The sequence below is a fragment of the Cyphomyrmex costatus genome, unplaced genomic scaffold (genome assembly GCF_001594065.2).
Source record: "Cyphomyrmex costatus isolate MS0001 unplaced genomic scaffold, Ccosl1.0 scaffold911, whole genome shotgun sequence".
NCBI lineage: Eukaryota > Metazoa > Arthropoda > Insecta > Hymenoptera > Formicidae > Cyphomyrmex > Cyphomyrmex costatus.
In genome coordinates this window covers 45,335-58,879 of record NW_017280497.1, presented here as the reverse complement: position 1 = coordinate 58,879, position 13,545 = coordinate 45,335, and the positions used below count along the sequence as shown (strand labels likewise).

The 13,545-nt window shown below is 32.0% G+C and overlaps 3 protein-coding genes across 3 annotated transcripts; 1 reads left to right on the top strand and 2 right to left on the bottom strand.

The window, feature by feature from the left end:
- Nucleotides 1-2,401: 2,401 nt before the first annotated feature.
- On the bottom strand, nucleotides 2,402-4,152 carry LOC108781858 (AP-1 complex subunit sigma-2). Its single transcript, XM_018549972.1, has 4 exons — nucleotides 4,076-4,152; nucleotides 3,818-3,996; nucleotides 2,681-2,789; nucleotides 2,402-2,572 (listed from the first exon to the last, which is right to left on the bottom strand). The coding sequence occupies exons 1-4, from the start codon at nucleotides 4,076-4,078 to the stop codon at nucleotides 2,402-2,404; spliced, it is 462 nt and encodes a 153-aa protein (XP_018405474.1). The 5' UTR covers nucleotides 4,079-4,152.
- A 4,271-nt stretch (nucleotides 4,153-8,423) lies between these two features.
- Nucleotides 8,424-9,686, top strand: eIF3h (eukaryotic translation initiation factor 3 subunit h). The gene is made up of 2 exons (XM_018549971.1): nucleotides 8,424-8,768; nucleotides 8,859-9,686. The coding sequence occupies exons 1-2, from the start codon at nucleotides 8,506-8,508 to the stop codon at nucleotides 9,604-9,606; spliced, it is 1,011 nt and encodes a 336-aa protein (XP_018405473.1). The 5' UTR covers nucleotides 8,424-8,505; the 3' UTR covers nucleotides 9,607-9,686.
- A 1,978-nt stretch (nucleotides 9,687-11,664) lies between these two features.
- LOC108781861 (NAD-dependent protein deacylase Sirt4) lies at nucleotides 11,665-12,908 on the bottom strand. The gene is made up of 4 exons (XM_018549975.1): nucleotides 12,903-12,908; nucleotides 12,504-12,768; nucleotides 12,123-12,405; nucleotides 11,665-12,003 (listed from the first exon to the last, which is right to left on the bottom strand). Exons 2-4 carry the CDS (start codon nucleotides 12,713-12,715, stop codon nucleotides 11,665-11,667), a joined length of 834 nt encoding a protein of 277 aa, XP_018405477.1. The 5' UTR covers nucleotides 12,716-12,768; nucleotides 12,903-12,908.
- Nucleotides 12,909-13,545: the final 637 nt, after the last annotated feature.

Sequence of the window (13,545 nt, the reverse complement as noted above, 5' to 3'; positions counted from 1 at the left end):
GATGGCGGGTCGACGTATATATTTAAGTTTTAATATTTTATATATATATATATACACACATTTATAGAGCGATATAATTCATAAAAACTTGGAAAAAATTAATTCTTTCTTAAATTTATTTGTTATTTATTCCATTTATTTATTAAGTAAATTGAATTATGTTTTTTAAATTAGGAAAGTTTATGTGTATAAAGTATTATATTTATTATGTTTATTTTTTGTGAACTATAATATCTTATTCAAATAAGCTAATAATAGACTAGAATGAACAATGATACTTGTGGTCAATATTTATAGTCCGTTCTTATTCCAAGACTATTTTAAGTAATATCTTAATATGCTGATACAATTCTATGATTGTGATTTATAACATCTTAAGACTACTTAAGACGGCCTTAAATATAAGAACAGACTATGAATATTGAATACCAACCTATGTTAAATAATTTAAATGGCATACATACTGAAAACAATATATGTTATATTATTAATACACAATTTAATTAATTGAACTATTCAAATGGCAAAATGGATAATAACAATAAAAAGAATTTCTCACTCGATAGATATTACAGTTTAGAAATTTATATCGCACATATTTTAAATAAAATTTAAATTTTATCGCTTTAAATGTCATTTTAGACATTTTTTATATTATCAATTTAGAACATATAACTTTGATTTATCAATTTTTTTGCAATACTATACTTCATACAATATGTACGATATTTTAAACTCATCAGTATCTGCTATAAGCACAAAAATATATACAGAGTAATGTCATAGCACATAGGTTAAAAAAATTTAGTATCATCTCTTTTAAATAAATAAAATCAACTGCAAACGTTTTGCATTGTATATGTTGTGTAAAATTAATATCTTGAGTTCAATAAAATCTTTATCTTTTAGCAGGTATTAAAAATACTTTTTTGTACTATTTCTTTAAATTACTGTTGTAAATTATAGCTGTATCAAAATTACAAAAACTTAGATGACCAACGTTTCTTATATATTTATAAGAAATAATACAAACTTCAAAAAATATCTTTTTTTGTCGTATAAATTATGTAACAATAGTTACTATATATGTTCACTATATAAATGCTGTATATGTTAAACATATACCTTACATTGTCAATAATTAAAATATTTACAATAAAGTACTATATAAGTTCATTTATAGATAAACGAGAAGCGTATATAAGCAATTACGCACGCAGGATTGTCTATAACATTTAATATTTAACATTTAAGCTTGTTTATCTTATAATTTTCTATCATCAATATATGACATTACAATGCAGATGATATGTTGATCATGCTTAAAAAAATAGAATCGTTAAAATATATAGAAAAATTGAATGTTATGTTTATAATAGAGGCATTTGTGACATAGAAAGAAAGATTGAAGACTCTTGATGAGTTATTAATTTTGAAAATATCTCCCAGTCCAAAGTATATAATATTTATGATATACAAACATAATATATTATAAAATAAAAAATTACCTGATTTTATATATAATATTATATAAAACAGCACGTGTGAGAAATAACTTGTAAACATAGTACTGAATTGTGACTATACATATCATATACATACAAGCAATAAAACTTCTCATATATACGAAATATCAACGTGAATGCAAAAAGCTAACTATTCAATCACATCGTGCAACATCAAATATTACAACACAGAATTGTCAACAAAGAAGGAAGCTCATCTGTCTCTAAATAGATATAGTATGTATATTACTAATGATTATGCAAGAAGACAAGCAATATTAAAGCTAAGAAATTCAAATTTCTTCATATAAAGAGGTAATTATTAATATCTTTGAATGCCTTCATGCATGTATTTTGTATGGATTCATTTATGTATCTGTATAAATCTATTATCATTAGGTGTCAAATAAAATACTTAAAAAATAGATAATTGTCAAGACCGATTGTATGTCAAAAATTTGTTCCAATATTATATTTTTCACATGTACATTTCTATAAAAAAGAAATAGTAAACCCCTGTTGCAAAAAGAATTAAACTGAATAAAATTGAGACAAGAGCAATTTGATTGTAATTTCACCTAATTTAAATAGATTTTATACATGCTTAACTCCTGCAATATCATGATCATTTAATTAAAACGACACATGACTGGCAAGAAGGAGTATAGATCGTTTTAACATATTTTAAATTAATTATGCAAATGGAAATACAACACTTTCATTTGTACTTTCTATATGTGAGCCACAATTTTGCTAAATATATGAGTCCTTATGTATTAAGTGTAAACAGCTAGTAGCAAGATAAAACGATCTAAAAATACTTCTTTTACAGCAAAAAAATTGACTGTAAAAGGAAACTATGTATACAACCTTTGTGTACTATTAATTAAGACATGTTACAATTCAAGGGGTACATCACCGTAACTAACCTCCTGTAACAGGTCCTGGGCAGCAATGGCTTTCAATACATTTTTTTTGCTAGTTTCTTGAATTTCCCCACCAACAAGCAACTCGTCTAAGATAAAGTATGCCTTTTCAAAATTGAAAATTATATCCAATTCGCATACCTGATAATAAATTATAAACAATAAATTATAATATGTAATATTACAATAAATTGTAAGGTTTAACTGAAATTTACTTTAAATACATTATTTCAATAACATAATACTCACACTACCAAAATACTTATCCAATAATTCAACATATCGATGTATAATCTCTAATGTTAGTAATTCATTGTCATTCTGTTCAATTGCACAGCAGAAATATAAACTTGCATATCTGTAAGCATAAATAAGAAGCTTGTTTACAATAAAAAAAAAAAACTTTCTACAAATCATAAAATGGTATCGCAGATTAAAGATAACTTTGATAAAATTTTGATAAATCAATAATCTGACTATAATAAAAATATTAAAACAAAATTTCTAATAAAATTTTTGTTCCTAATCTAATTTTTTTCCAAAAAAAATGCTAAATAACTTAAAAATAAATTAAATTAATAACTCCATTTATGTTAATTATTAGTTATTTAGAAAATTATTTTAATCAAACAAATGAAATTGCTACAAGTAAAATTTCTAACTATATAATTCTTTGTCCCTAATCTAATATTTGCTTCTATATTAAATAATTAAGATCCATTATAATTCTATTTACATTAATAAAATAATAAAAGTATAACTCTCTATAATAATTTTATAATAAAATAATAAAAGTATAACTCTACAAATTAATCACTAATTAAGTTAATCAAAATTTGATCAAACTAATCTATCTACTTACAATTAAAAAAAAATAGAGTAAATTAAATCAATGTTACAGTTGATAATACATTGGTGGAACCAGGCTATACATCTATTTCTATTAATGCAGAATAACTTTAATATTGGTTTAATTTATTTTTCATCTCTTGATTCTAAGAATTATGCTACAATGAGTCGATAGCTGATAATACCCATATTTATATTTCATAGTCACATCTTATATTTAAGGCCCCCTTAAATTTATCTTCTGACACTCAATAAATTATTTTATTGACTACAAAATATCTAAAGAAGAATTAAAGATGAAAAAGCATTAAATACAAGGCCTGACTAGTGACTATGAATACAAATATAAGTCTTATTGGTGAATCAGTGAAGTTGGCCAATAGTCCACCTCACCAATTTACTGATAAAATTTAAGGCTACCAATCTGTTACAGAATCAGCTTTAGAAAAAGATGAACAAAAGGTTTAATCCAAGATTAAACTATATTGGTAAAAACGGACCTTAGCTTACTATATACATCATTATTGAATCATATACCTTTTGTAAACAACCTTAACGTCCTTCCATTCTAAGAAACTCGACATTTTTGGTTTTCGTGCGAGTATCGTGGTGATCAATTCGCGCGTAATTTTCTTTTTCAACTTATCTGGATGCGCGACATACCACTTCTGTAAACGAAGCTTCCCTTGGCGACTGAACAATAGCATAAATTGCATCTGCAAAAAAGAAGACAGCGATGGTCAAGGATTACCATCGAGTTATGTTGTTGAATTAAGACATAGCGTAAAGATTTACCATATTGTCGCAATCTTGCTATTTCGCGTGTCGCACAATTCTTTATTCTCTCACAAAAGCACTACGCGTAATGGACAACGATCGACGACACCTGCACAAATACGAACGAATCGTACACGTAGAACGTATCACCGGTATCACCGAACTGACCGAGTATAAACTTTAAACTTGGGGCTAATTTACACTGGTCGTATCGTAGCAGCGTCGCAAGTGGCCTGGTTTACATCGTGCACTTGATACGCGTACTAACTAGTTACTTTCTATTAAATTATCTTAATTTAAGCAATGTATTTAAAGAGCGATGAATAAAATTGGTACAATACGCATCAAAATGTTTAACTAAATACGTTTATTGTGTATACATTTACATATATCGCTGAAATTAAGATAATTAAGTTAGTACGCGTACAAGTGCACGATTAAACCAGGCCAAGTCTCAGGCTGCGCACAATGGAGGAACAGATATTATAAATATTAAAATATTAACCTATCAGATACCAGTTACACCGGAATACACGATTCTGATAGATTAATATTTTTAATATCTAATATCTGTTCCTCTATTGTGCGCAGCCCTCATGCGTCGTCTACAATGCACGTCTACAATCTCGGTTTAATTTACTGTTAATCTTTTTCTAATTTTTAGAATTAGAAAAAGACGAGGAGCAAATTGAACCGAGATTAAAAAGTTAATCTACATTGGTGGAAATGGGCATAAATCTCGGTTCAATTTGCTCTGATTCGCACTTCATCTTTTTCTAATTCTAAAAATTAGAAAAAGATGAACAGTAAGGGGCTACGCAGAATAAAAGGAACAGGGAACAGAGAATAAGAATTTCAACCTATCAGAAATCATATACTATGGAATAAGCAGTGTGTATTCCATAGTACATGATTTCTGATAGGCTGAAATTCTTATTCTCTGTTCTCTGTTCCTTGTTCCTTTTATTCTGCGCAGCCCTAAGTTAAATCGAGATTAAAGTTAATCTGCATTGATGAAAATGGGCATAAGAAATTGACCAATAACAATTGATTATTCTTCTCACATTCGACTGTGATTAGTCAATTTCTTACTCCATGTATTGGCCTGGTTGTAGACCATGCTTTACATCGTGCACTTGATACGCGGTATGTACATACACTACTATATTCGTATCAAACATAGACATAAGAAACCATAGACCGAGCTGCGCAACCGGCTTAAGTCAGTATCGCAAAATTACTAAGAAAAGTATTAAAAATGGCGTCTTTTGCAGACGAAATATGAAATCCACCAATCGTCTATTAGTCAGCCATTTTTAATACCACTGAATGAATGTCATGATTGGCTGACAGTCAGCTAATCAGGACGCGGAACATCGGTTGCGCTTCTCTGATATCTAGGACTCTACCTCAGAGAAGCGCAATCGATGTTCCGCGTCCTGATTAGCTGACTGTCAGCCAATCATGATATTCATTCAGTGATATTAAATATGGCTGACTAATAGATGATTGGTTGATTTCATATTTCGTCTGCAAACGACGCCATTTTTAATACCTTTCTTAGTAATTTTGCGATACTGTCTTAAGCCGGTTGCGCTTCTCTGATATCTAGGATTCTAGTTCCGCGTTACGCTATTCCGCTGCATGGGTTTGCACCCTAAACCAGGCCAATGCGTACTCTAGTACTACTATCTCTATGATCTATACTATGGCCCGTATTCAGAACGCGCTAATAACGATGTTAGCGCTCTAATATGGTATAATTTACGTCACGTATACTATAGAATTTCAAAGATAAAAGCGCGCTTTTATCGATAAAAGTGCGTTCTGAATACGGGCCCATGCTATGTGTATTACGTATGTATGTATGTATGTATGTATACACAATGTTAAGCCGTAAAAAACCCATGGCACATACAAAAACGTAAGGCCGTAAATGTAATCAATAAGCGTTTTGGCCAATCACAGTAGAGACCGTAATGGGCCTTCTACAATAAAGGTACAATTTCATGCTGACGCTTGACGCTTATTTTTAGGCGAGAAACACAGACTTTTGCATAACGCATAAAGCATGTGCATAAGGAATTTCATTGGCCCATTTTCTTATGCATGAGTCAATGGACCAATCAAATTCTTTATGTATATGGTTTATGCGTTATGCAAAAGTCTGTGCTCCCCGCTTTAGCGTCAAATCAGATCACGTGATACAAATTGACGAATATTAAGCATCAATTTTGATCACGTGATCTGTTTTGACGCTAAAAATACGCGTCAAGCGTCAGCATGAAATTGTACCTTAAGCCGTAAGTCACAAATCATAAGTCATAAGCTAGAAATGGACCAATCACACTTGTCAATTATTAGTTTCTTACTTCCGATTTATGATTTATGGCTTATTGTAGAAGGCCCATAAGGCCGGTAGCGAATCCAATGTTACGATTTCCTTATTGATTACGTCTTACGGCCTTACGTTTTTCTATGTGTTTCTGGCTTAAGCCCGTAGCACATAGAAAAACGTAAGGCCGTAAACGTAATCAGTAAACGAATTGACCAATCACAGTTGAGAAAGTAAGCGGCGGCCGCTACGTTCTCAATTGTGATTGGTCAATTCACTTACTGATTACGTTTACGGCTTTACGTTTTTCTGTGCCACGGGTTTTAAGCCCAAAACACATGAAATGCATAAAGGCCATCATACGTACAAAAATTTTAGTAGTAATTGTAAGGTCTTAAGCAAATCGGCCAATCACAGTTTAGCGTATTAAAATGTGAGATCGTAATCTTGGATCTATTTTTTGTCCTTGTACTGTCTCTGATCTAGTACACACGGTGCAATAAGTTGAAATGGAATAAATATAAGTTTGTTTCATTGATTTTGCGATTTGCTTAAGACCTTACGATTCTACTAAAATTTTCATACGTGTGATGGCCTTGGGGCCTTTTTCACCAACGCCGATTGACTTAATCGACGATTAGTCCATTGGAATTGACCAATCGCATTTATCATTTAGTTTTGACGACAGACGCAATTGGTCAATTCCACAATGGACTAATCGTCGATTAAGGATGCGGTCGGAGTTGCCACTACGAATGCTTCGAAGCGTTTGATTAACCAATCAGAAGAAAGAATTTTACAAATTGACCAATCAAGAAACGCTTCGAAGCATTCGTAGTGGCAACTCGACCGCACCCTAAGTTAATCGGCGTTGGTGAAAGAGGTCTTTAACGTTTCATATCTAAAGTCCATTCTACATTGGTCGTATCGTAGGCGTCGCAGGTCACGAATTTGTTGCAACAGCCAATCCGATGTGTCAATTATGGGCCTTCTGCAATAAGCCGTAAAGGTTGGATTATACTGGTCGTAATCTGTTAACTTATGCTGTAATCTGTAAAAATTGACCAATTATAATCGATTATTCCCCTCCCATTCGACTGTAATTGGTCAATTTTTACAGATTACGGCATAAGTTAACAGTTTACGGCCAGTATAAATCAATCTTAAGTCACAAATCATAAGTCATAAGCTAGAAATGGACCAATCACAGTCGTTAATTTTTAGTTTCTTACTTCCGATTTATGACTTATGGCTTATTGTAGAAGGCCTATTATGGGCCTTCTACAATAAGCCGTAAGTCACAAATCATAAAGGTTGATTTATACTGGCCGTAAACTATTAACTTATGCCGTAATATGTAAAAATTGACCAATCACAGTCGAATGAGAGGGGAATAATCGATTATAATTGGTCAATTTTTACAGATTACGGCATATGTTAACAGATTACGGCCAGTATAAATCAACCTTAAGTCATAAGCTAGAAATGGACCAATCACAGTCGTCAATTTTTAATTTCTTACTTTCGATTTATGACTTATGACTTATGGCTCCCGCAGACAGAACGCGGAAACGCTTACCGCGCGGCGGAAGTTGGCACGATAACCAATCAATGTCTTGCCAGCGAGACGCTGATTGGCTATTGCGGCAACTTCAGCTGCGCGGCAAGCGTTACCGCGTTCTGTCTGCGGGAGCCATTATTGTAGAAGGCCCATTAGAAGTCTCACAACGCTTAAGGCGAGAAACACACACTTTTGCATAACGCATAAAGCATATGCATAAGGAATTTCATTGGCCCATTTTCTTATGCATGAGTCAATGGACCAATCAAATTCTTTATGTATATGGTTTATGCGTTACGCAAAAGCTGTGCTCCCCGCTTTACGATGCTACGATACGACCAATGTAGAATGGGCTTAACATGGCCGACCAAACAGTTAATACTCCAAGTGTTAGATGGCGTGCAATTTCGCTGGTCGCAAGTCGCAAGTCTTCCATTCTTCTTCTCCCTATTTTTTGGGCTTTGGGTTAAGTCCGTTGATCGTTAACATAAGTCGGCCGAGTGGTTGAATGTAGCGGTTTTTTGTAGTTACGAGGAATTAAGTCTATCAGAAATGGTTTCGAGAACGACGTCGAGAAGGATTCCCGAGGTGGAACCTCGTATAGACTACGTGCAATGTGATGGGCTGGTGGTGATGAAGATGGTGAAGCATTGCCACGAGGAATCCTCTGGCAACATGGAGGTCGCTCAGGGTGCTCTTCTCGGCTTGGTTGTACAGAACCGTCTGGAGATCACCAACTGTTTTCCGTTTCCCAAAAATGATGAGATCATGGATGAAGAGGAATATCAGCTCGCCATGATGCGGAGACTAAGATGGTATGTGTCAATGTGAATGTTCAGAAATACTTAACATAGTTGCGCCTTAGAAATTATCATAAAGATATTATTTTATTTAATGATGTCTAGGGTGAACGTTGATCACTTCCATGTTGGTTGGTACCAGAGTGCGGATGTCGGTAACTTTCTAAATCTATCCCTGCTGGAGTCACAATACCACTATCAAACTTCCATCGAAGAATCTGTTGTACTTATTTATGACACAGCAAAATCTGCCAGGGGTTTTCTCACTCTTAAAGCGTATCGACTCACTCCGCAAGCGATACAAATGTACAAGGAAAATGAATTTACTCCTGAAGCTCTGCGTACTTTAAAGATTGGATACGAGAGTCTCTTTGTCGAAATACCAGTAGTCATAAAGAACAGTAATCTGACAAATATTATGATGTCGGAATTGGATGAAATGATTCCTGAGGAACAAGGTACAAAGTATCTAGATCTTGGAACAGCCACAGTGTTAGAGAACCAGTTGAGATGTTTAATGGATCGAGTGGATGAATTGAATCAGGAAGCAATGAAGTTTAATAGATATCAACAATTAGTGGTTCGACAGCAGCAAGATAAGAATAGGCTCTTGGCCAAGAGAGCTCAAGAAAACGCTGCCAGAGCTGCAAAGGACGAACCACCATTGCCTGATGACGACATCAATAAATTGATGAGACCCCTCCCAGTTCCACCAAGATTAAATCCAATGATTGTTGCTGGACAAATTAATACATACAGTGAACATATTTCGCAATTCTGTGCCCAAAGTTTAGCAAAATTGTACATCACTCAAAGTTTACAAAATGCAAAGGAGGCAAAGTCTTCCCATTGATAAAATTAATGTATTACAAATATTTACGACATATTTAAAAAAAATGACTACAAAATTAAATAAACGAAACATATGATTTTCCAAGGAATTTCTATTTATTTATTTTTATATTTCTTTAAACTGAATATACATATATTTTCTATTAAAAAATGTTATAATATAAAAATACTAATTAATATAAGACTCTGTAAGTATAAACAATGTAAGTATAACAATATAAATAAAAAGGGGCAAAGAGCCGACAATATAACAAAACCAAAAAAACTTTAATTCAAATAATAATATATGTAGCTACAATGTTCAACAGATGTTTCGACTCTTACGTTTTTTTACTTACAGTAAATACAAATAAATTCGTTATACAAAATTCGTTATCCTACAAAAATTACTCCGTTCATGTTCTTCATTGAGTCAACAAGATGAAAATTCAAAAGTCAGAATGTATAAAATTTGGTATTCGAAAAAAATTCATGAGCAAATTCAAACTTAGTATTTCAAAAATAATCGTGATTAAAAAGAAATAGATAGAAATTAACAATATACATATATAAATATTTAGTATACCTTGTCATTTAAATCTGTAGATATCTAATATGTTAAGAGATAAAAAATACACGTATAAAACTGGTAACCAGCAAGAAATAAGTGCACAAGATCCATTATTACATTATAAAAGAAGCGAATTTGCAGTCACACTCATATCAACCAAGTCAGATAATGCAATGTCAATGTCAAAAAGGAAAACAGTTTGCAATTAAACATATTGACAATAGGTTTAAATTTTTCAGAAATTGTATTAACCTAACGAATTTTGTATAACGAATTTATAACTAATACGTTGAAAATGGCGAATAAGAGTCAATCTAAATTCGATAATATATTCTAATATTCTATGGCTGTGTTCCAAAATTGACTGCCAGTACTGAAAATCTATAGTTTACGTTACGAGCACTATAGGTTTTCAGTACTGGCAGTCAATTTTGGAACACATTCTATATTGCGAAGAATATCACGTAATGTTTGGCGTTTCGTCCCGGCTTCCACTACTGGACTCATCAGTAAGGTATTGTAGTGGAAGCCTACCTTAGACGCCGGTGTAAGTTATTAAATCGAGATTCTATATAAAGAGATATACGCGTATCTCAGCACTTGCGAGAATTTGCGAATATCGATAGACCTCTGATGGCGAGTCGATGTAGTAATATTCTTCGCAATATTTATTCAAAGTGAGAAATAACGTTCTATTAATATATGAAGTCCCCTCAAATTGCGCGCCGAACAATTGTCGGTCTTGCAACGCAAATCTAATAATCTGATTTTTAAATGTCCCCTCTTCTTAATTGTTGGGCGCCGAAAGATTTTCGGTCTTGCAACGCAACTCTAATAATCTGAAATAACCCCCCTCCTAAATATTTGCGCGCCGAAGGATTTTTCGGTCTTGAAACGCAATTAATCTAGAAACTGTAAATTTTTACTTAATGAACAGAATTGCAATGTATTATCTGCGTTATTACAGCCTGCGGTTTGAAAACAAATAATTGAAGAATTAAAGGACTCTTTTTATAAACAATAAATAATACGTTGAAAATGGCGAATAAGAGTCAATCTAAATTCGATAATATATTCTAATATTCTATATTGCGAAGAATATCACGTAAATAACGAATTTAATAACGAATTTATATTTACTGTAACATTGAGAATGACCCGATCGAGTCGAAACGTTTGTTGAACATTGTAGGTACATATATTATTAAAATTAATGAAGAGAAACAAGGTTATGATCTAATAAAATCTTTAAAATCTTTAATTTATTCTTATATATATTATTATTTGAATTAAAGTTTTTTGGTTTTATTATATTGTCGGCTCTTTGCCCCTTTTTATTTATATTGTCATATTATAATATACATATTTAAAAAATTGCATAATTATATCTAATAATAAAATTATTATAATACCCTGCGCGCACGCGCACACACACACACACAATCTTTGAGAATATTCAATAATTGGATAAATTAATGTATAATTTAAAAATTATTTACTTTTTTGTTATCATATACAATCTTTTGAGACATTAAGTTGCCAAATCTTTGGTAGAATATCTCCACATCTTCCTTCCACTTTTAAATTTACACATTTATCAGCTCTAGTCTCGCCAATGTTTACTATTGCTATTGGCTTCTTGGCATCAATCGCTTGCAATACTATTCTGTATGCGGAGAATGTACTAAGAGTCGTTCCTAAAATTAGCAAAGCATCTAAACTCTCTACATTAGCTTTCACGTTTTGTACTTTCTCGTGTGGTACATTGTCCCCAAAGAATACGATATCTGGTTTCAATATGCCACCACAATTATCGCAAGTAGGAACATTAAAGCCTTCCACTTGTGTCTGTCAAATATTTTTTGTTTAAAATAGTGTATATATTTAAAACATTACAAGTATGTATGTGTATATATATAGATATATATATGTATACACACAAATATGACTATTGTATATATGTATACCTGTGACAATTCTACGTCACCATCAGGTCTTATCATCTCGGTAGTTGCAATCATAGAAGGATTGAGTTTTTGAAATACTCTTTGAAGATAGTATCTGCTTATCTTATGATCACAATTTAAACACATTACTCTGAACGCTGTTCCATGCAGCTCAATCACTTTCTTACTTCCTGCTTTTAAATGTAAATTATCTACATTCTGTGTAACGATACATCCCACCTTTCCAATATATTCTAAATGTTTTAATAGCTCGTGTGTAATGTTTGGTTTAAGAGAGGAAAACCTATAAATATGTGCTGATAAGAGATGACGACACATCCCTATCAACTTTTTCTTTAGAGAATATATCTATTTGTTTGAATTACAAAAAGATTAACAAACCTTGACCATCCAATATAATTTCTAGCCCAGTACCGTCTTCTCGTTGCTTCGCTATCACAAAATTCCTTATAAAGAATTGGTTTGCGATTGCTTCTGGCATAAAGACCGACCTTGAATGATCTGTAATCTGGAATACCACTTTCCGTGGATATTCCTGCTCCAGTTAACACACATAGACGGTGATATTTATTGACAAATTCTTTTAATCTCATTATATCCTTTATTGACACTGGGTAACATTTTGGAACGAAAGCGAGATTTGAGACTACAACGTGATAAACATCTTAATATACGCGCACATACACAAACACACAATCGTTATAATTTAAAAAACGATTGAAACAAACGTTTATCTATTTAAACAGATATAACAAAACTTAGCATGTATTATGTACTTACAATGTAATTCTGATGAAACATTTGTAAAAAGTTTTGCATCGTGGCATATATGTCTCGCAATCATAACGAAAAACATCTAATTTATTGTTTTGTCATAAAATATTAAAAATTTACATGTGTGTGTGTGTGTGTGGTTTTTAAATTAAATTTTATGCTTCATGTTATGAAAAAATTGGGCGAGTTATGAAGCGTTTTTTCGTTCTAGATATCACAGTAGCGTTTGGTTGATTAGGAGCATAGACATATAAGATAGACCCAGCATCCATATACCTTTCTATAGTATATGAGTCGAAGGCATATCTCTAAGTGATACGCAGAAAATATTGTTTCTATTAATAGTAGATAAATCACGTGGAAAACAAATTGGAGTTGAAAAAATTATTGATTACGTCGATCGCGTAATTCCTAATTAATATAACGTCTAATCTATACATTAAATAAATCAAGGTAAAATAATATGCCATTAATTTTGATAAAAGTATTCAACATAAATTAAAAGGGCGAAGTAAAAGTCAGAAGTAAATTACATTTAAAATAATTTAAAAATGTTAACATATTTACAATAGAAATATTACAAAAAATTGCTTAAAATTAAAAACATTATGCCCGTTACTTAAAATTAAAAACATGCTGCGCGTAACAA

Excerpts from the sequence above, each read along its gene's own strand:
- LOC108781858 (XM_018549972.1), bottom strand. Across the intron at positions 2,790-3,817 it reads GTTAAGGTTGTTTACAAAAG|ATATGCAAGTTTATATTTCT; the intron begins GTATATGATTCA and ends TTATGCTTACAG. Across the intron at positions 2,573-2,680 it reads TGGATAAGTATTTTGGTAGT|GTATGCGAATTGGATATAAT; the intron begins GTGAGTATTATG and ends ATTTATTATCAG.
- eIF3h (XM_018549971.1), top strand. The coding sequence starts at position 8,506 with ATGGTTTCGAGAACGACGTCGAGAAGGATTCCCGAGGTGGAACCTCGT. Across the intron at positions 8,769-8,858 it reads ATGATGCGGAGACTAAGATG|GGTGAACGTTGATCACTTCC; the intron begins GTATGTGTCAAT and ends AATGATGTCTAG.
- LOC108781861 (XM_018549975.1), bottom strand. The coding sequence starts at position 12,715 with ATGAGATTAAAAGAATTTGTCAATAAATATCACCGTCTATGTGTGTTA. Across the intron at positions 12,406-12,503 it reads AATTATATTGGATGGTCAAG|GTTTTCCTCTCTTAAACCAA; the intron begins GTTTGTTAATCT and ends ACATATTTATAG. Across the intron at positions 12,004-12,122 it reads GTGACGTAGAATTGTCACAG|ACACAAGTGGAAGGCTTTAA; the intron begins GTATACATATAT and ends AATATTTGACAG.